General features: G+C 44.9%; 1 protein-coding gene across 3 annotated transcripts in view; it reads right to left on the reverse strand.

Annotated features, from left to right (window-relative positions):
• Positions 1-5,445: 5,445 nt before the first annotated feature.
• The window catches only part of LOC125127360 (leucine carboxyl methyltransferase 1), a 45,396-nt gene continuing 27,557 nt past the window's right edge, over positions 5,446-23,284 (reverse strand). For all 3 annotated transcript variants that reach the window (XM_047780266.1, XM_047780264.1, XM_047780265.1), the window contains 5 exons: positions 18,207-18,327; positions 13,803-13,904; positions 12,416-12,507; positions 7,561-7,658; positions 5,446-5,670 (listed from right to left, as the gene is read on the reverse strand). In XM_047780266.1, the coding sequence (XP_047636222.1) occupies positions 5,648-5,670; positions 7,561-7,658; positions 12,416-12,507; positions 13,803-13,904; positions 18,207-18,327 (436 nt within the window). In that variant the 3' untranslated portion in view covers positions 5,446-5,647. The remainder of the gene's footprint in view (positions 5,671-7,560; positions 7,659-12,415; positions 12,508-13,802; positions 13,905-18,206; positions 18,328-23,284) is intronic.

Consider the following 23,284-nt stretch of genomic DNA (forward strand, 5'->3'; position numbering starts at 1 on the left):
ATGTAAATTGGTATAATCACTATGGAAAACAGTAACTACATATAGAAAACTAAATACAGAACTACCATATGACCCAGCAATCCCATTCCTGGACATATATCTAGACAAAAATTTCATTGAAAAAGATATATGCACCCGTATGTTCATCACAGCACTATTCACAATAGCCAAGACATGGAAACAACCTAAATGCCCATTGATGGATGAATGGATTAGGAAGATGTGGTATATACACACAGTAGAATACTACTCAGCCATAAAAAAGAACAAAACAATGCCATTTGCAACACCATGGATGGAACTAGAGACTCTCGTACTGAGTGAAGTAAGTCAGAAAGAGAAAGACAGACACCATAGGACACCATAGGATATCACTTATATGTGGAGTCTAAAATACGGCACAAATGATCTACCTACAAAACAGAAAAATCATGGACATGGAGAACAGACTCATGTTTGCCAGGGGCCAGGGGTGAGGGACTGGGATGGACTGGGAGTCTGGGGTTAGGAGTCGAAAGCTCTTGCATTTGGAGGGGATGGGCAATGACATCCTGCTGTACAGCACAGGAAACTATATATCATAGCGCTTGTGATAGAACATGATGGAGGATAATATGAGAAAAAGAATACATATATATATGACTGGGTTACTTGGCTGTAGAGCAGAAATTGACAGACCAGTGTAAATCAATCATAATAAAAATGTTTTCAAAATGAAAAAAAAAATTTAGTAAAAAAAAGCAGAGCTCTGAGGGTTCTGAGTGGAATAGTGGTTCACCGGCAAAGAAGGCAGAGCTTACTTAGAGCTACTTAGGAGAGGGAAGAGATGAATTTGGTAATAGAAATGTTGACTCTGAGGAGTTCCCGTCGTGGTGCAGTGGTTAACGAATCCGACTAGGAACCATGAGGTTGCGGGTTCGGTCCCTGCCCTTGCTCAGTGGGTTAACGATCTGGCGTTGCCATGAGCTGTGGTGTAGGTTGCAGACGTGGCTTGGATCCCGCGTTGCTGTGGCTCTGGCGTAGGCCGGTGGCTACAGCTCCGATTCAACCCCTAGCCTGGGAATTTCCATATGCTGCGGGAGCGGCCCAAGAAATAGCAAAAAGACAAAAAAAAAAAAAAAAGAAAAAGAAATGTTGACTCTGAGGAGCTAGTGAATCACCAAAGAGGAGAGAGAAGACAGGCACCTGGAAAAGCAGAATGGAAGACACAGACTTTGTTGTTGTTGCTGTCTTTTTAGGGTTGCACCTGCGGCATATGGACGTTCCCAGGCTAGGGGGTGAATTGGAGCTACAGCTGCCAGCTTATACCACAGCCACAGCAATGCGAGATCTGAGCCACATCTGCGACCTGCACTGAAGCTCATGGCAACACTGTATCCTTAACCCACTGAGTGAGGCCAGGGATCGAACCTGTGTACTCATGGGTTTGTTACTGCTGAGCCACAGCTGGAACTCCAGGAGACACAGCCTTTGAGATAAGCTTTGGGGGTCAAAAGCCTATGGTGAGAACAATCAGATAGAAGATCAATAAGGAGATAGAAACTGCACCTGCCAGACATATACAGAACATTCCACTCAACAGCCAAGTACACATTTTTCTCAAGTGCACATGACACAGTCTCTAGGAGAGGTTTTATGTTAGGCTCTCACAGTAGTCTCAATAAATTCAAAGAGATTGAAATAATACAAATTATCTTTTCCTATCACACCAGAAGGAGACTAGAAACCAAAAGAAGATGGAAAATTGGTAAATTTATAAATATGTGGAAAATAAACAACAAACTCTTAACAAGTGGGGCACAGAAGAAATCAAAAGGGAAATTAGAAAATACCTTGAGACAAATGAAAATAAAAAAAATAACATACCGAAACTTACAGGATGCTGCAAATAAGTGCTGAGGGAAATCTGTAACTGTAAAAGTGTACATTAAAAATAAGAAATCTAAAATCAACAACCTAAATTTGTCTTTTTAGGGCTGCACCTGCAGCATGTGGAAAGTCCCAGGCTGGGATCCAATCGGGAGCTGTAGCCTCCAGCCTATGCCAGAAACGAGCAACATGGGATCTGAGTCGAGTCTGCAACCTGTACCACAGCTCATGGCAATGCCAGATCCTTAACCCACTGAGCAAGGCCAGGGATTGAACCCACGTCCTCAGGGATGCTAGTCGGATTTGTTAACTGCTGAGCCATTATGGGAACTCCACCAACCTAAATTTAGCATCTTAAGGAGCTAGAAAAAGAACAAACACCAAAGCTAGCGGAAGTAAGGAGATAAGGATTAGAACAGAGATGAATGAAACAGAAGGAAAAAATAAACAAAACCAAAAGCCCATTCTTCAAAAAGATCAACCAAATTGACAAACTTTTAGCTGCACTGACAAAAAAAGAGAGAGGACTCAAATTAGTAACATCAGAAATCAAAGTGGGGACATGACTACTGATTTAACAGAAATCAAAAGGATTAAAAGGGAGTGCTATGAACAATTACACACCAACAAACTGGATAACCTAGATGAAATGAACAAATTCCTAGAAATACAGAAACTACTAAGACTGAATTATGAAGAAGCAAAAACTATGAATAGACTCGTAACTGGTAAGGCGGTTCAATCAGTAATTAAAAACCTCTCAACTAAGAAAAATCTGGACCAGATGGCTTCAAGGGTGAATCCTACCAAACATTTAAAGGAGAATTAACACTAATCCTCAAATTCTTCCAGAAAATTGAAGAGGAGGGAGCATTTCCTAATTCATTCTATGAGGCCAGCATCACCCTGTTACCGAAGTAGACAAAAAACACCACCAAAAACTACAGACCAATATCCCTCATCAACACTGATGCACAAGTCCTCAACAAAATACCAGCAAACCAAACTCAGCAGCATATTAAAGGAATTATAGGAGTTCCTGTCGTTGCACAGTGGTTAACGAATCTGACTAGGAACCATGAGGTTGAAGGTTCAATCCCTGGCCTTGCTCAGTGGGTTAAGGACCCAGCATTGCCCTGAGTTGTGGAGTAGGTTGCAGATGCAGTTCGGATCCTGCATGGCTGTGGCGCTGGCATAGGCCAGTGGCTACAGCTCTGATTAGACCCCTAGCCTGGGAACCTCCATATGCCATGGGAAACGGCCCTAGAAAAGGCAAAAAGACAAAAAAATAAAAAAATAAAAATAAAAAATAAAAGGATGGAGTTCCTGTCGTGGCTCAGTGGTTGACGAACCTGACTAGTATCCATGGGAACTCGGGTTTGATTCCTGGCCCGGGAATTTCCACGTGCTTGGGTGCAGTGAAAAAAAATCAATAAAGAAGCCTTTAAAAAATAAATGGAAATACATCCCCAATTCCTGGTTTGTAAGGTTTAATACTGTCAAGCTGTCATTACCACTCAACATCTACAGATTCAAAGCAACACCTATCAAAATCCCAAGCATTTTTTGCAGAAATAGAAAAATCCATCTTAAAATCCATATGGAATCTCAAGGAACCCCAAATAGCCAAAACCATCTTGAAAAAAACAGTTGGAGGACTCATGTTTCCTGATTTAGAAACTTCCTACACTGCTCCAAGAATCAAAACAGTGTGGTACTGGCACAAAGAAAAACAAATAGACCAGTGGAATAGAATAGAAAGCCCAGAAATAAACTCTCCCCTGCATTAATGATCAAATTACTTTTGACAAGGATGCCCAAACTACTTAATGGGGAAAGAACAATCTCAGCAAATTGTGCTAAGAAAACCAGATACACACATGCAAAAGAATGAAATTGGACCTTTACCTAATATCATATATAAAAATTAACTCAAAATGGATCAAAGACCTCAACGTAAGATCTAAAATTATAAATATACAGATGACCAACAAATATTGGAAAAGATGCCCAACATCACCAATCGTTAGGGAAATGCAAAAGAAAATTACAATGAGATACCACTTCACAGCCAATTAGGATACCTATTAGAAAAAAAAAAGCAACAAGTGGGATGAGGAAGTAGAGAAATTAGAATCCTTGAACATTATTGAGGGGACTGTGAAATGGTGCCGTCACTATGGAAAACAATATGATGGTTCCTCAAAAACTTAAAAAATAGAATCACCATATCATCCAGCAGTTCAGTTTTGGGGTATATACTGAAAAGACCTAAAAGCAGGAAGTCAAACAAGTGTTTCTAGACCAATGTTCACAGCAGCATTATTCACAGTAGCCAGTGGTTGGAAACACCCAGATATCCACTGATGGATAAGTGAGTAACAAAAATGTGGTATACACATACAGTGAAATATTATTTAGCCTCAAAAAAGGAATGAAAATCTGGGGCTACATGGATGTTTGAAGACATTATATAAAGTCTAAGCCAGAGACAAAGAATATCGTATGATTCCATCTCTAGGAGGCACCTAGAATAAGCAAATGCATGGAGTCAGAGAGTAATGTGATGGTTACTGGGGGCTGATCATGGAAATAATGGAGTTAGTGTTTGATGGGTAAAGAATTTAATTTGGGAATATGAAAAAGTTTGGAGATGGATAGTGGTGATGGTTGCACAACAATGCGAATATACTGAATGCTACTGAACTATACACTTTAAAAATGGTTACAGGAATTCTTGTTGTGGCTCAATGGTTTAAGAACTGGACTGGTATCCGTGAGGATGCAGGTTCAATCCCTGGCCTCACTCAGTGGGTTAAAGGATCTGGTGGGGTTTTTTTTGTTTGTTTTGTCTTTTTGTCATTTTTCTTGGGCTGCTCCCATGGCATATGGAGGTTCTCAGGCTAGGGGTCGAATTGGAGCTGTAGTTACCAGCCTACACCACAGCAACGCCAGATCTGGCCCCCATCTGCAACCCACAGCACAGATCATACAAAGTATGTTCAGATCCTTAACCCACTGAGTGAGACCAGGGATCAAACCTGTGTCCTCATAGATACTAGTCAGATTCATTTCTGCTGAGCCATGCCAGGAACTCCTCCGGCCTTCTAAGGAAGGACACTTGTGAGTCCATCCAGCCCATATGGATGCTCATGAATAATCTCCCATCTCAAGACCTTAGGCATGTGTGCAAAGCCCCTTCTGCCATGTAAGTGAATACATTCACAGTTCAGAGGATCAGGAATGGACATTTTAGAGGGCCACCACCCAGCCTGCCACAATGACCAAGGTGAAGGACCTGGACTTAAGCAGGCTAGTCTGGCCAGGGCAGAAACGGGAGTAGAGCAGAGTGCCAACATCTGGTCAAGGTGTCAATGGCAAGGCCAGGTGCTGCAAACAAGAGCTCACGGGAATAAATCCCAAAACTGATGCAGGGGCAGGAACTGAGTCTGCCTGACAAGGGGTGAGCCAGGGTCAAGGTCGGGTTCAGAACCTTAGGTTTCAGCAGACACAGAGGTGGACTGCAATCCATCCAGAGGAGCAAAGGATAAATGGCAGAGGACCAACACACGGGGCGACTGGCAACTGAAATTTATTTCAACAATAGGCCAACAGGAACAGGAACAGGAACTGGAACAGACACCCCAGGAACTGAGGTCTCTCGGCCAAGGGCAGGGGTACTGGAAGCAGAGGCTTAACCACCGCCAGGGAAACTCAGAGACTCAGCTCCAGAGAGGGTGGTGGCTTTGGCTCTGGATCCGCACGCATCTTGAACAGATCAATAAGTAATTTCTTTCAAACCTGAGGGGAGGAAACACACAAATGCCGTGAAGAGATTCTCATGGGTTGGGACAGAGAAAAGAGAGGTGGGAGAATGTGACCCCCGGACCCCAGTGACCAGCCTCGGAGGCACCGGCCACTGCCACCAGCACCCCTCCTCCCGTCCCCATGACTGCAGCTTGACCTCCGAAGATGAGATTTCACAAGGAAGCAAGAGGCTGAATGAGACTATGTTTATGGAAGGTTTAAAATAGATTAAGAACGATTATGATGGTTTATGGGCTCTCTGCAATAAACCCAAAAGTCTATCCCTTAAATGCTGAACCTTGACTGAATCAGACAGTTCCCCCCCTCACCTCCCGCCCCCCAACACATAAGTACCGGTATCACCAAGTGGCCAGGCAGAAAGTTGGGGGGTGGGGGGGAAGGCCCCTTAACATAAAGTGCTCAATACACTGTTGCTTTACAAAAACCGCAATGAACTCTGTGGAGTTCCCTGACCTTGCTCAGTTGGGTTAAGGATCCGGTGTTGCGGTGAGCTGTGGTCTAGGCTGCAGATTCGGCTTGGATCTAGTATTGCTGTGGCTGTGGTGCAGGCCAGCAGCTGCAGCTCCAATTCAACCTGTAGCCTGGGAACTTTCATATGCTGTGGTAAGGCTCTAAAAAGACCAAAAAAAAAAAAAAGGGAATTAACCTGATATTATTACAAACTCCCAAATATTTTTTAAAATGTGGGAAAGCTAAGTAAAATCAGACACAGCTTCATAACTGACTAGTGATAAAGCCATTAAAATTATGCTCAGGCAGAGTTTTTCCCAGGAAGGGGAAATGCTTCTAAGCTTAAGTGAAAAGCAGGAATCAAGGTTACATAAATAAATTCAACTCTGCTAAAAACAAGACAATAGCTAGAAAAAAGATGGAAGGGAAAAAGTTGCCAGAAATGTTATCTCTGAGTGGTGGGCACGCGGGTGACTTTTTTTTTCTTTGCTGTACTTTTTTAGAAAGTTACTAAAAGTTACATTGCTTTTAAAAATGGGAGAGGACGGCAGTACAAAAATACACTGAAGAGATGATTTTTAAAATAAAAAATAATTTAAAAGGATCCTGTGGGCAAAACTGCCCACCTGGGTAAATTTATAAACTAGCGGAAAGATAAGCCCAAGGGAGATGATTAACGACCTGGAATTTTCACACAGCAGACAATCCTTGACTCTGACAAGGTCTTTGTGTTGTATTGACTACCTGCCTGAGGTCATATGTCAGACACATCTGTAGGAAGCTTGGGGGCACCTAGGACATTAGAGGCCAGGACTGGGATCTAAATTGGTCCCCCCTCCCCCGGCTAGGAAGCTGCCCACAGGGAAGTGAGCTCAATATGGGGCAGCTGTGAAGGATGAACCGGGTCAGGATACACTGAGTCAAGGCTTCATGCTGTGTTTCTGGGGCCCTCCTCTACCAGGCCAGGGAAATTTACCTTAAATATAAGAGAAGGTAAGACGGAGAAACTCAACCTGCAGCTGCAGGGGGGTGTTAGAGAGATATAAAGATCTGTGTGTTTAACGTCTAGCAAACCTGGTTACAAGTTGATTACAAAGACAAACATTGGTTCCTTTTATAAAGATTATTACAAGCCTCAAGGTCTTTTACCGTCCAGCTGAGTAAATTCCACAGTCAATCTCCTAAGGGCTGTGGGTTGGTCTGCTTTGAGACATGTGGTGTATTTAAACAGTTCTTCAGGGTTTTGTGCTATGAAAACACAGAGGCTATGTCAGCTAATTCTCTGGCTATGCTCTTGGATCCATGCACACAACCCTCTAGTTTTCCTGGTCGAAAGGTCCAGTCGTGTCGTACGTTCCTTGGAGACCAAAGTTCCCATTTCTGGCTCAAATCAACAAACGTAAAGTCACCTACCCAGATCACTGCCTCCTTTGGTTGCCCAGCAAAGGCAGTAATGCTGCATGAGTTGCTCAAGAAGCTCCATTTCATCCAGGAATTCAAGGGACTCTATTCTGCAGAGAGAATGAAATAGACAACACAAATACAGGCGATTCAAAATGAAGGTGAGGAGTTCCCGTTGTGGCTCAGCAGAAATGAATCCGACTCGTGACCATGAGGTTGCGGGTTTGATCCCTGGCCTTGCTCAGTGGTTAAGGATCTGGCATCGAGTGAGCTGTGGTGGAGGCCAGCAGCTGTAACTCCGATTGGACCCCTAACCTGGGAACTTCCATATGCCGCAGGGGTGGCCCTAAAAAGCCAAAAAAAAAAAAAAAAAAGAATTAAGGTGATAGTTGTTTCTGCTGTGGCACAATGGGTTAATGATCCGGCTTGTCTCTGTGGAGGTGCCAGTTCAATCCCCAGCCAGATGCAGTGGGTTAAGGATCAGGCGTTGCTGTAGCTGTGGTGTAGGTCACAGCTCTGGCTCTGATTCGATTCCTTGGCCTGGGAACTTCCATATGCCATGGGTACAGCTGAAAAATAAACTTTCAGAAGAATGAAGGTGATGACCTGTATGTCCAGGCCTGGAAAGAAGTTCAGGATATACTACCTGAAAAGAAGTACACTATAAAAGAGCATGCATGGTGTGAGCCCATTTTATTTTTATTGAAAAGAAGAAAAAAATACCATACACCAAGTCAAAAACAACAAAGGACAAACTAGAAAAAAAATGTTTGTAGATTTCCTCGCTATATAAGAGCTGTTACACATTAGTAAAAACAACTTTTAAAACTTATTTAGGAGTTCCCGACAGTGGCGCAGTGGAAATGCATCTAACTAGGAACCATGAGGTTGTGGGCTCAATTCCTGGCCTCCCTCAGTGGGTTAAGGATCCAGCGCTACCGTGAGCTGTGATGTAGGTCACAGATGCAGCTCAGATTTGATGCTGCTGTGGCTGTGGCACAGGCTGGCAGCTGTAGCTCCAACTAGATCCCTACCCTGGGAACCTCCACATGCTGTGGGTGCAGCCCTAAAGAGACAAAGAAATCATTTTATTTTATTTTATTTATTTACTTTTGTTGTTGTTGTTGCTATTTCTTGGGCCGCTCCCGCGGCATATGGAGGTTCCCAGGCTAGGGGTTGAATCGGAGCTGTAGCCACCGGCCTACGCCAGAGCCACAGCAACGTGGGATCCGAGCCGCGTCTGTAACCTACACCACAGCTCACGGCAACGCCGGATCGTTAACCCACTGAGCAAGGGCAGGGACCGAACCCGCAACCTCATGGTTCCTAGTCGGATTCGTTAACCACTGCGCCACGACGGGAACTCCAAAGAAATCATTTTAAATGTAAACTTTTAAATACATACACACAGAGAAATAGGCATGAATGTATGAAAATAGCAGGGTTTTTTTTTTCCCCCGTCTTTTTAAGGCCACACCTGTGCACCTGTGGCTTATGGAATTTCACCACTGGCCTATGCCACAGCCGCATCTGTGACCTACATCGCTGCTCATGGCAACGCTGGATCCTTAACCCACTGAGCGAGGCCAGCAATCGAATCCACATCCGCCTGGATAACTAGTCAGATTCGTTTCCACTGTGCCACAGTGGGAACTCCCTGAAAATAGCTCTTTAAAATGTTTTCTTTCAAGATAGGCACACAGTGGGGCACTCAGGACCATGCAGGCATTTCCAAAAAGAGTAAGGAAGAAAAATTAAAGAGGATCCATAGCCCACTATGCCAAGAGCCACTGTCAACATTCTGATAGTGCCGTGTGTTTGGGCTGTGTGTGGGCGTGCGTGCTTGCACGCACAGGTGAACAGATGTACACGCTCATGCATGTTTCTGTACTTGTGTTTCTCTCCCATGTTGGTGCGTAGGCCGCAGGGTCACATGCCAAGTAAGGACTCTCCGAGAAGCACTCTGGCGGCTTCCCAGCTAATCTTGGCAGAGGACCTCAAGGCAGGTTCTTTTTTCTTTTTTGCCATTTCTTGGGCCCTTCCCGCGGCATATGGAGGTTTCCAGGCTAGGGGGTGAATCGGAGCTGTAGCCACCAGCCTACGCCAGAGCCACAGCAGTGCGCGATCCGAGCTGTGTCTGTGACCTATACCACAGCTCATGGCAATGCCGGATCCTTAACCCACTGAGCAAGGCCAGGGATTGAACCCGCAACCTCATGGTTCCTAGTCGGATTCGTTAACCACTGCGCCACAATGGGAACTCCAAGGCAGGTTTCTTAATGCAAGGAAGAAACCAGCCCCGAGATGAGGGCGCCAGGACGGCTGGGACCAAGTTCAGCTATCAGGAGACACTAGCCCATGAAAGTTGTTCTCTAGAAGGTGAACTTCACCAAGCAGGTGCAGCTTCTGGCCTGTTCTGCTCAGGGCGACATCCCTTGAGCTTAGAAAAGTACACAGCGCATAGGAGGTGCTCAGTGTCTGTTACACCAACAGGCCTGGCTTTTGACTTCCTTTTATACGGAGGATCCGGCAAAAGCCCTAGGCAGGTGCAGACACAAACTATGAGGCGTCCACAGAACTGGGCGGACCGGTCGGCCTGGGGTGGACAGACCAAAGCCCATCCTGCCTCATGACCTGCCTCTGTCGAGACATGACACGGGCTGTGAAAGGCTGTGGCAACACAGGACAAACAACTGCCTAGAAAAAACCTGCTCCCCTCAAGGTGATGCGAATTCAACTCCTCCCTGTGTCTCTCGAGAGTAGCTAGAGCTTTTGCATTACAGATGCCAGACCAGGGCTATTCGAAACAGTCACCATGTGGCAAATGAAATCCAGCCTGTGGGAAAGGAAAATTCTAGAAGAATACACGAAGCATTAACTTGATCACATGGACACATCCCTTTCACGACCTCAAGGCTCTGATATATGTTCTTGGAAAATAATAGTGACATTTCTAAATGTTAATGGGAAGTTCAATGGAGAAGCAAGAGCAAAAATTCTATTATCTCGCAAGAGACCCAAAACTGCCCCCAGGGGCAAGGGGTGGCACAAATCACAAAGTACAAAAGAAATTATAAAAAGAGATCTAAGCTGACGTTAACACTGTCCAGAGATGTATAAAGTAAGGTTCCCTCCAGGGCTATTTCTAACAGGGAAATTAAAAGCAAACCAAAGACAAGACAGCACAACTAAATGCCCAGCTAGAGACATTACTCTTTGATTACTTTAAAATTATTATTATCAAGGAAACTACCTCAGTGTCTACCAATGGAGGAATGAATAAAGAAAATGTGGAATATATATGTATACATACAATGGAATATTTAGCCATTAAAAAAAAGAAGGAAAAATTTTGCCCCTTGTGACAACATGGATGGACGTTGAGGACACTATGCTAAGTGAAGTAAGTCAAAGACAAATAACCATGTGATCTCTCTTATATGTAGAATTAAAAAAAAAAACTACAGCTTGGCAGTTTCCAGGGTGGAGGGCAGGCAAAATATATGAATGGGGTTAAAAGATACAAATGCCTGGTTATAAAATAAGTTAAATCATGAAGATGTAATGTATAGTGTGGTTACGATAGTTAATAACCCTAAGTGCCTATCTGAGAGTTAAGAGTAAATCTGAAAAGTTCTCATTACAAGCAAAAAAATTCTGGGAGTTCCTGTTGTGGCTCAACGGAAATGAATCCGATCACGAGGATGTGTGTTCGATCCCCGGTCTCACTCAATGGGTTAAGGATGTGGCATTGCCGTGAGCTGTGGTGTAGGTCACAGACGCAGCTTGGATCTGGCGGTGCTGTGGCTGTGGTGTAGGCCGACAGCTATAGCTCCAATTAGATCCCTACTCTGGGAACTTTCGCATGCCTCGGGAAAAGCCAAAAAAAAAAAAAAATTCTGTACACATGACGATGGATGTAACTGGACTTACTATTATCATTTTACAATATGTACAAATACCGAATCACTATGTTGTACACGTGAAACTAATCTTGTATGTCAATTGTGCCTCGATTTTAAAATTTATTGCCCTTAATATGTATCCACACATCGACACAAACACCGGGCAGCACTAAACAGGGTGTGGTAACCCTGAACATCTGGACATGCAGAGATAAATAAGATTGATTGTTCAGTTTTTAAAAAAGATGGTGAGGGAGTTCCCTGGCGGCTCAGCAGTTAAGGACCCAGTGCTGTCACTGCTGTGACTCGGGTCACTGCTGTGGTACGGATTCAATTCCTGGCCCAGGAACTTCCGAGTGCCATGGGCGTGGCCACAAAAAGGATGGTGGTTTACAGACCAATACATATCACATCAACCTACTGATTCAAAAAACACACATCTAGATGTCAAGAAATATTTATCTCCACATTCCCAAAGAAAAAGGATACACACCAATTTATTCACAGCAACCGTCTCTGGAGAGTGCAGCAGCTACAGGGTGCACAACTGTTTTATACTTTACACTGCTTGAAAATTGCTTCAGAACAATGAGCATGTATTTCGTTTATAATGAGGGGAAAGTCCATTTAAAAATCCTTAAGCAGACGTTTTCCCTCTTAGGAGCTCTTGAGCAACATCGTTTTCCTCCTCTTCCAAAACACAGGGATTAGGCAAGATTTCCACAGCCGAGGTGGAACTGCTTATTTCCACTAAGATAATCCAGGCATAAACCTTATCTTGGTTAGTAGCTAATGAGTTACTCTTGAGGTGTTATCAATGTTTAATCAACACTAGCAGTAGGTTAACTTGCTACAAAATAAGTCTAGTTCAGGGTTTTAAAAAAAAAACAAATCGTTAAAGGATGCAGACAATTACGCCTTTCATTACCTAACAAGGAGCGAACTCTTTGCCAATCCCATACCTGCTCACTTCCGCGCGAGGTAACTTGCTGTACAATTCCATCATGTCCACGGCTGAAGCCGATTCCCACCCACTGGACAGGAGCCGTTCTTTCTAAAACATGCAGTGGAGAGAAACGGAGATGACAACATGCTGTCGTGGGACGCAGGACACTCTGCACAGGCACCAGAGCTCCCCTCGGAGGACTCCTTTCTAAAGCCCATTCTGGCCCCCACCATCTTTCTCCTTCTTATTGTTCCATTTTCTATACAGAAGCTGTGCTGTTATGATGCGGGACTTGGGGGAAAGACACTGAAGTCTATTTAAAGAGGAACAAAGGAAGAAACCGTCCCATGAGCAACAGTGTTTTTCAAGTGCCCTAGTGATAACATGACATAAGCCGTGTGAAAAATAACCTACTGAAATGCGGGCAGGAGTGGGACGTGTCCCTTCAGCAACAAATTATAAAAGGTGGAGGGGGCAGAAGGCGGAGGGAACAATGATAGATTCCAAGAGACTGGAGGGACCCATCGGTCAAGTACAAATTGGGAACCATGTTTGGATCCTGATTCAAATACACTAATGACGAATGCATTTTAGATGGTTGAGGAAAACTGGAGGTGAGCTGGGTCAGATGCTCCTACGAAGGGGTGGTGTCGATCTGTAAGGTGTGACAATGGTATTATCGTTATCCTGAGGGGGAAGGTCCTTACTGGCAGGAGGTTCAGACTGAAGTATTTACGGGGGAAATGACCTACTGGCTGGGATTTGCCTTAAGATATTACAAGAACAATACCAACAAAAACTGCGGGAGGGAGGGTAAACAAAATGACATGAGGAGTTCCCACTGCAGCTCAGTGGGTTAAGAACCTGATGAGTATCCATGAGGATGCGGTTCCATCCCTGACCTTGCTAGTAGGTTAAGGATCTGGCCATGCCACCTGTTGTAGCATGGATGGCAGATGCAGCTCAGATCTGGCACTGCTGTGGCTGTGGCCTAGGTCAGCAGCTGCAGCTCCAACCTGACCCCTAGTCTGGGAACTTCCATATGCCACAGATACAGCCCGAAAAAGAAGAAAAAAAAAAAAGACAATGACAAAATGTTATTAAGTTCTGAAGCTGGCTGATGGGACATGGGTATTCATTTTACTGTTCCCTCTACTTTTATTTGTTTGAAAAATGGCGTGATGAAAAGTTGAAATAACAGGGCTAGGAAATGTACGTTTCCATTTTCCACCCCAAGATGGCAGCAGAGGGCTTGGGTGTCCAGCACGATGCACGGGGGCTAACAAGCGCCCTGCTGCCTGCGGGCCGGCACCCGTGAGGGATTCACCCATTCTCTTCTCTGGGAAGGGAGGCTGCCCTTCCTCGGTGGGCACAAGAGGACGTCCCGGTCTCGGCCCGCTGACCTGTGACTCTAACGACTTGCAGGTCTCCACTCCCGCCAGGTCACACTGTCGCCGCCGCAGGTTCTCAATCATGATCTGCCCAAACCGGTCATCCATGTTCACCTGGGAAGGGAGAGACGGGGCTGGGCACCGCCACAGGGGGCGCTGTTTCTTAAATACGTGAAATAAAGCAACAGCAGTCGGTTTCTGGCCAGTCAGAGCTGATAATACCCAGCGCAGGTCACGGAATCCTGAGCGTGGTGCCGAGGGAGCATAAACGGGGAGAGCCCCTCGAAGGGCAACTGGGCAGGGACCATCCACTGCAGACACTCAGCCCGGGGCCCACCACTGCCAGCAACCTCTCCTATGCATAGACTCACACCATATGCAAAGATTCCAGAACACTTACTGCAGCATTAAGTCCAATAGGAAGAATAAAGAACTTAAGGGCCCCATCATTTGGGGTTAAATAAATTCTAGCATGTTCATATAATGAAATACGTTATAGCTGTGAAAACAGGAAAGGAAGATAGAAAGACAGATATGAAATGACTGCTAAGATAAACTCTTGAAGAGTGAGGTAGAAAAGAACATGTACATGGAGTTCCCCCTGTGGCTCAGTGGTAATGAACCAGACTAGTAACCATGAGGACACGGGTTTGATCCTTGGCCTCGCTCAGTGGGTTAAGGATCCAGGATTGCCGTGAGCCACTGTGAGCTGTGGTGTAGTCCGCAGATGCGGCTCAGATCCAGCGTTGCTGTGGTGTAGGCTGGCAGCTGTAGATCGGATTCTTCCTCTGGCCTGGAAACTTCCATGTGCTGCAAGTTCGGCCCTAAAAAGCAAAACTCATCCTCATCATCTACATTCATGCACAACTGTCACAAAACAAATCATTATGCACACTGTTGTTTTGTCACACATAAGGTATCAAAAATTCATCACTTCAACAATACGTAAAATGATTCCCAGTGTCATATGATAACACTGCAGGACAAGAACCAATGGTATTTGGGCTGGGGGTATGCCTGAGGCTTATGTGACACTAATGACAGACTGTGCGCTATTCACTCAGGATAGACGTGAATTTGTGAGCACAACCGCCGTCATTTTGTTGCCCCAATTTGAATCCTGGCTTGACGGCTATGAGGCTGTGAGGAAGACAGCAATCCCTTGGTTCAACTGGAAAACTAGGATAGAACTAGTACCTACCTTTTGGGTTGCTGTAGCAGTTATAGAAGTTAATGTGTCTGCTACCTAAGTAATCAAATTCTAAGAATTTGCAATCATTGTCATTACTGAAATAATCATTATCCATGTGGTGTTGCCATTTTACTAATTAAAAAACAATGTAAGACGTGAGCAATGGACAAATGTGGGGCTGCTGCTGATTCTGTATTTGTTAGGAAATAGTGAACTATGTTAAAAGCCTATTATTCACAAAATGTGAGTGGTGAGTCCCATCTAGGGACAGCTGTGGTCAACAAACTGAAAACTGGCACATTCCCAGGCCTGCTCCAAAGTGACAGGGTCTCTGATCAAAAACCCATGGTCTCTTGTGCGATGTCGAATAAAGGGTTGTTGAGTTCCCGCCACGGCTCAGCTGACTAAGAACCTGACTAGTATCCATGAGGATGAGGGTTCCATCTGTGGCCTCGCTCAGCAGGTTAAGGATCCAGCGCTGCCGTGAGCTGTGGGTATAGGTCGCAGACGAGGCTCGGATCCTGCGTTGCTAGGCTGTGGCATAGGCTGGCAAATGCAGCTCCAATTTGACCCTTAGCCTGGGAACCTCCATATGCTCGGGTGTGGCCCTAAAAAGACAAACAAAACAAAAAAACCCAGCTTGTTGAATTGAATGAAAGAATACAGAGATGCAGAAAATCAGTGAAGCAAACATCTGAAATGTGTGAGAACGTGGGAAGTGGAATTCCTTATCCCCAGGTCTGGCGTCCTGAAAGCAAAGACAGGTCACCGAAATTTATCCACATCAAAGGCGAGGATGGATGAGGCCAGCCGCCACTATATCCATTCACCAGAACAGAAGTCTGAGTCTGAGGAACGCCTCCAGCTGAAGAGAGGGAAGGAAAGAAAACCAACCAAACCAAGAAGCACCTACACAGGAACCTGGACTTAGTGGGCGGGGAAGAGGCCAGGAGACCAAGGTCTAGCCCCAGACCTTGCCCAGAGGTAATGCTGGGCAAGGCCCTTTTACTGCCTATATCTGTAATAAAATTTAAAAACAAAACATAATAAAACCAATAAACTCAAACGAAGATGAACAATAAAAGCAGCTAACATGTATTCAGTGTTTAACCATCAGTCCACTGCTGTTCAACATCTCATGAATTCCCATAATAATCCAGAGAGGAAGGCACTTTTTTTTTTTAAACACATGCACTTGTCCAATTTGGGTTTTGCTGTAATAGCAACAGTGTTTTTAAAATTCCATTTTTATTTTATATTGATTATAGTTGATTTGCAATACTGTATTGGTTTCAGGTGTGCAGCAAAATGATTCTGTTATAAATATACAGATAACCATCCTTTTTCAGATTCTGTTCCCATATAAATTATTACAGGGTACTTAGTACAGTTCCTTGTGCCATATAGTAGGTCCGTGTTGACATCTATTTTATACACAGTAGTGCGTATATATTAGTCCCAGTCTCCTAACTTGTCCCCCCCCACCCACATCTTTCCCCTTTGGTAACAGTAAGTTTGTTTTCAAAGTCTCCGAGTCTGTTTCCATTTTGTAAATAAGTTCATTTGTATCGTTTTTTTTAGATCCACATATAAGTGACATCATATGACATTTGTCATTCTGTTTTACTTCTCTTAGTGTGATAATCTCTAGGCCCATCCACGTTGCTGCCAAATTTAGTCTGAATTACTTAGACTTGAGAGGTAAGTCTATCCCTTTAAAAACAAAGAACTGGGTGGAGTTCCCGTTGTGGCTCAGTAATAACAAACCCAAGTGGTATCCAGGAGGATGTGGGTTCGATCCCTGGCCCTGCTCAGGGGGTGAAGGATCTGGTGTTGCCGTGAGTTTTAGCACAGATCACAGACGCAGCTTGGATCTGGCATTGCTATGGCTATGGTGTAGAGCAGCAGCTGCAGCTCTGATGCAATACGTGGCCTGGGAACTTCCATATGCTGTGGGTGTACCCCAAAAAAGAAAAACAAAAACAAAAAACCCCCCAAAGATCTGGGGCTCAGAAAGATCTAAATAATAGCTAACTTATTAATAGCTTACTTAATAGCTGGGCAATGCCAGAAATGCTTGTGTACGTATTAACCCACTTATTAACCATGAAGTTGGGATATTATTATCCTCATTTTTCAGATTTTTCAGATGAGGCAACAGGCACAGAGAGGTTAAGTAACTTGTCCAGGTCCCACAATCTGCCTCCAGAACATGGACTCCTGACCACCAAGCAAGTCTGCCTCAGGTCACAGAGCCAACATTAAGAGTTAGGGCCAGGATTCAGATGCAAGCCGAATTAGTCCCAAACTCTAAAACATACCAATTTCAGCACTAGATCAGAGACAAAAAAAGGCAATGGGCCTAACTCAGTGATTTTAGAAATAGGAAATTTCCCATTAAAATCCTGCATTTCTTTTTCTATTTTTTATTTATTTATTTATTTTTCCTTTTGGGGGCCACACCCATGGCACATGCAAGTTCCCAGGCTAGGGGTCAAATCGCAACTACGACCATTGGCCTACACCACAGCAACCAGGATCGGAGCCATGTCTGTGACCTACACCACAGCTCATGGCAATGCCAGATCCCCGACCCACTAAGCGAAGACAGGCATCGAACCTGCATCCTCATGGATACTAGTGTGATTTGTTTCCGCTGTGCCATGATGGGAACTGCTAAAATCCTGCATTTCTAACTTCTCTTGAAAAACTGGGAGTCCAGGCAACTCTAAGCTCACCCCACATGGTGACAATTGGCTAGAACCAAACAGTGGGCATCCCATGAAACAGGACACAGGTGCCCTAGTTTACCACAATCCCCACCACTCCACTCTATGTTGCACCAGGCCAACCTCCTCCACCTGCATCGTTACCTGCCTCTGAAGGCATCTGAGTTTGCTACCCCTACCCTGATGGCAGCCAAAATTTCCTCCATCACTATCTATGACTTTATAGTAAACATCTTATTGATGGATCAAAATGAGAACTCCAAAAAGCTTTCCTGAGGGCCAAGACAGGAGTTTCCAAAAACTCCGGCTACAAGTCTGCAGGAAGTCAAGAACTCAGGAATACCAGGTTTGCTGGACTTAATGAACAAAGGAGACGTGTAAGCAGCTAGAGCAGAAGGAAAAGAATCAGACAAAGCCTGTTCCGAGGGTGCGCAGGGAGGGAGAGCCACCATTGGAGTCCCGTGCAGAAGGCACATTCCTCCTGCTTCCTCTTACCTGTTCGTAGTTTATGAACATGGCAGTCTCGAAACTGTTGGCGGCCCACTTGAGAAGGTTTGCAGACTGCTCCGGAGTCATGTAAACCAGCACACATTCAGCCACAAGGAGGGTGGGCAATCTAAGAGAAGGAAAAAAAAAGACACATAAATACTTTTTCAGCAAAATGGGGCCCTCTGATTGTACTCAGGTGGCAGCACTGGCAGGGCAGTTCGTGCCCCTGGGAAAACCACAAGTACGGGTTTTCACATCGACCGTCAGTGCATCACGACCCGTTTTACACGGTGGCCAATCAGCAATGATTTTTGTCCTGCTGGTGGAAATCATTAAATATGAGGCAGGATGTGAAAATGGCTCCAAATTCTTCCCCAGTGAGCACCCTGGGGTCACGGGAAACTGGAGATGCTCCCACTCAAGAGTGGGGTTTATTTCCCTCCCCCTGGAATCTGGGGTAGTCACTGGCTTTGGCCAATGGACCAGCAACCAACATGATACAAGCAGAAGCTTGGAAATGACTTCCACACGGGTGCTCACTCTCTTGCTGCACGTGGCAACCTGAAGCCACCATGGCCATTGGAAGGGGGGGCCCTGTGGATGAGAATGAGGCAGCCTGGCCAACCTGCCTGCTGTCCACGTGTGAGTAAACCCCAGAGACATCAGCTACAGTGGGGCCCTAGCAGACGAACCACCCAGCTAAGCCCAGCCCAAACTGTCAACTCAGCCCAATCCTGAGCAACTGAATTGTGGGTTGTTTTAAAACAGAGTTTAGAAGGATTTGTTACACATCGAAAATGAACTGATATAATGTAGATATACTGATATTCACTAAAGAGAATCTAATTCTTTTTTTTTTTTTTGGCCAAATTGAATTTGTGAAAGTTGCAGCCATTATTTCTTTTCTTTTCTTTCTTTTTCTTTTTTTGTCTTTTTTGCTATTTCTTGGGCCACTTCCTCGGCATATGGAGGTTCCCAGGCTAGGGGTCTAATTGGAGCTGTAGCCACCAGCCTATGCCAGAGCCGCAGCAACACGGGATCCGAGCTGCGTCTGCGACCTACACCACAGCTCACGGCAATGCCAGATCCTTAACCCGCTGAGCAAGGCCAGGGATCGAACCCGCAACCTCATGATTCCTAGTCGGATTCGTTAACCACTGCGCCACTACGGGAACTCCGAGAATCTAATTCTTATAAAAGCTTTTACTATCAAGAATTGAAAACAGGAGTTTCCGATATGGCACAACAGAATGGGCAGCGTCTCTGAAGCGCCAGGACAAAAGTTCGATCCCCAGCCTGGCACGGTGGGTTAAACGATTCGGTACAGCTGCAGCTGTGGGATAGGTCGCAGTTGCGGCTTGGATCTGACCCCCGTCCGGAGAACTCCATATGCAGCAGGGTGGCCAAAACAGAAAGAAAAAGAGGAAAAAAATGAAAACAACATGAACAGTCAGGAAATTACATTATTAGTTAGTAGGCACTCTGATTTACAGACCCAAAGTAATGAACAAATTGTGAACTAGGAAAAGCAATAAACGCATACAGAACTATCTAAAAGCCCTAATCTTTGTCTTTTTGCCTTTTCTAGGGCCACTTCCTTTGGCATACGGAGGTTCCCAGGCTAGGGGTCCAATCGGAGCTGTAGCTGCTGGTACGCTAGAGCCACAGCCAACACAGAATCCGAACCGCATCTTCGACCTACACCACAGCCCACGGCAACGCCAGATCCTTGACCCACTGAGCAAGGCCAGGGATCGAACCCACAACCTTATGGTTCCTAGTCGGATTCATTAATCACTAAGCCATGACAGGAACTCCCTAAAAGCCCTCATCTTTGAAAGGAAGCCCTGGCATCCCCACATTATGTAAGCACCATTGGTTTACTCCTGGCTCAGTAATTACTAGACCTTCTCCGAATTCTTCACTGGATCCTCTTTTCACTCTCTGCCCCTATGTATCGATGGTCCTCATGGCTGGTTCCAGTTTCTCCCACAAAGCAAGTGGGTTGTTTTTGTCTGTTTTTATTGGTGGCAGTCTTAGAATAAATTGTGTAAACTCGAATGCTCAACAAGAAATTACTTGGAAAGAACATGGCACATCCATCCAAAGGACGGCTCAGCAGCTTGTAAGGGTGATGTGTTAGAACTGTATTGGAAGTTCCCTGCGGTGCAGTAGGTTAAGGATCTGCTGTTGTTACAGCTGTGGCGCAGGTCCTAACTGAGGCATGGGTTCAATCCCTGGCCCAGCAACTTCCACATGCCGTGGGTGTAACCAAAAAAAAAAAAAAAAAAGAACTGCATTTGTTGACATGAACACTATCCAAGGTTGGTCCTCAGATTCAAGTATGGCGTCTAGGGGTGTTCCTGTCGTGGCTCAGTGGTTAACAAATCTGACTAGGAATCATGAGGTTGCAGGTTCGGTCCCTGGCCTTGCTCAGTGGGTTAAGGATCCGGGGTTGCCGTGAGCTGTGATGTAGGTCACAGAGTCGGCTCAGATCCGGTGTTGCTATGGCTCTGGCATAGGCTGGCAGCTACAGCTCTGATTCGACCCCTAGCCTGGGAACCTCCATATGCTGCGGGTGCGGCCCTAGAAAAGGCAAAAAGACAAAACAAACAAAAAAAAAACAAGAATGGCCTCTTTATGTGCTCCCCCTACACTTTTTCAAAGCAGGTACCTCAAGAATAATTAGTCAACTGTAATTAGCTATTTAATGTCTCTTTTTCCTACACCATGATATAAGCTGTTTTATTCGTGACTTTAGTGTACACAGTAGATCCACAACTACTTGATGGAGTGAATAAATAATTGACTGCCAGTACATGATATATATATACATATACATACAGACAGATTTGATTCTTTTAAAAGTTCTAAAATCATGTGCATAGCATGATCACATTTTAAAGAAAAAATATTTACTTTTTGATATAAAATTTGTGAAGGTAGTTACCTCTGAGTAGTAGGACTAGGAATTATTTTTTATATTTGCTCTTCTAGGAACCAAGGGAACCACTAGCAACAGCTAAAACTACAGAAATGAACGAGACTGCTCAGAGACTTTTTTTTTTTTTTTGGTCTTTTTAGGGCCACACCCATGGCATACGGAGGTTCCCAGGCTAGGGGCTGAATCAGAGCTGTAGCTGCTGGTCTACGCTATAGCCAGCCACAGCAATGCCAATCCGAGCCTTGTCTGTGACCTACACCACAGCTCATGGGATCCTTAACCCACTGAGCAAGGCCAGGGATTGAACCTGCGCCCTCATGGACACTAGTCCGATTCGCTTCTGCTGAGCCACAGTGAGAACTCCCTGCTCAGAGTTTTTTTAAAAAATGGTTTTCAACTGGGAGTTCCCGTTGTGGTGCAGTGGTTAATGAATCCGACTAGGAACCATGAGGTTGCGGGTTTGGTCCCTGCCCTTGCTCAGTGGGTTAAGGATTCGGCATTGCCATGGGCTGTGCTGCAGGTTGCAGACACAGCTTGGATCCCAAGTTGCTACACCAGGCGTAGGCCGGTGGCTACAGCTCCGATTCAACCTCTAGCCTGGGAACCTCAATATGCCATGGGAGCAGCCCTAGAAAAGGCACAAAAAAAAAAAAAAAAAGGTTTTCAACACCATCACCTGCTAACATTTTCTTGGTTCTGTTATTAGTCTCCCTTTTCAAAGGAGGAAACTGAGATGTACAGAGGTCCAAGGTCAAGGTCTAGTGTATGCTCCCATCAGAATTAAAACCGGCCCAGGTGGATTCATTGTGTGGACACATGTTGTCTGCCAGTCGAGAGAAAGGCCATCCACAGGTAAACTCTGGCTCTGACCTGACAGAACCAACTATCCCCCTGTTTTGCATGTCTGGATTTTCTTTTTTTGTTGTTATTTTTTTGACAGTGAAATGTTACATAACTTTATTTTAAAAATACATCTCCAGGGAGTTCCCGTCGTGGCGCAGTGGTTAACGAATCCGACTAGGAACCATGAGGTTGCGGGTTCGGTCCCTGCCCTTGCTCAGTGGGTTAACGATCCGGCGTTGCCAGGAGCTGTGGTGTAGGTTGCAGACGCGGCTCGGATCCCACGTTGCTGTGGCTCTGGCGTAGGCCGGTGGCTACAGCTCCGATTCATCCCCTAGCCTGGGAACCTCCATATGCCGCGGGAGCGGCCCAAGAAATAGCAACAACAACAACAACAACAACAAAAAAGACAAAAAAAAAATACATCTCCAAAAGGCTCTCTAGTCTCAACCTGATACGGCACAAAGAAACCGAGGACAATAACCCAAAGGAAAAAGAATTAAGTCTAAGTTTGAGTTTCAAAGTTGAAAATCAGAAAGAAAAACATTAAAGTGCTTTTTAAAAGTAACATCCTGTCAGTCTAAAACTCGAGACTATACCAACAAAAATGATTAGAAAAAGTGAATGAATGAAAAATAGTTCCTGGAGTTCCCGTCGTGGCGCAGTGGTTAACGAATCCGACTAGGAACCATGGGGTTGCGGGTTCGGTCCCTGCCCTTGCTCAGTGGGTTAACGATCCGGCGTTGCCATGAGCTGTGGTGTAGGTTGCAGACGCGGCTCGGATCCCGAGTTGCTGTGGCTCTGGCGCAGGCCGGTGGCTACAGCTCCGATTGGACTCCTAGCCTGGGAACCTCCATATGCCGTGGGAGCGGCCCAAGAAATAGCTAAAAAGAGAAAAAAAAAAATAAGAAAAAGAAAAATAGTTCCAAAACCTCATCTGATAGGTTGGTAAATAAAGAAACACCGTTTCAAACAAGAATCTTTTTAATGCAAAAATGAACCATTATTTACGTAAGATATTACCGTATTGGGGAGCCAGGCAAAGAAGGCTATACGGGATATTTTTATATTCTTTTTGCACTTTTTTTGGTAGATTTGAATTATTTGAAAATGAAAAGTTAGACATTTCTACCATCTTTTTTGTAAGAGGCAGCCGTGAGCAATATTAAAAACAGGAGTCATACTTTCCAAATTATAAGTGAAAGAAAAGCAAAGACAAGACGGCCCACAAAGGAAAACAGAAAACACAAATGAAGCCACAAGGAAAAATACACAGTTCTGAAACTTGTTACATCAATTG

This window comes from Phacochoerus africanus, chromosome 5 (assembly GCF_016906955.1).
Source record: "Phacochoerus africanus isolate WHEZ1 chromosome 5, ROS_Pafr_v1, whole genome shotgun sequence".
NCBI lineage: Eukaryota > Metazoa > Chordata > Mammalia > Artiodactyla > Suidae > Phacochoerus > Phacochoerus africanus.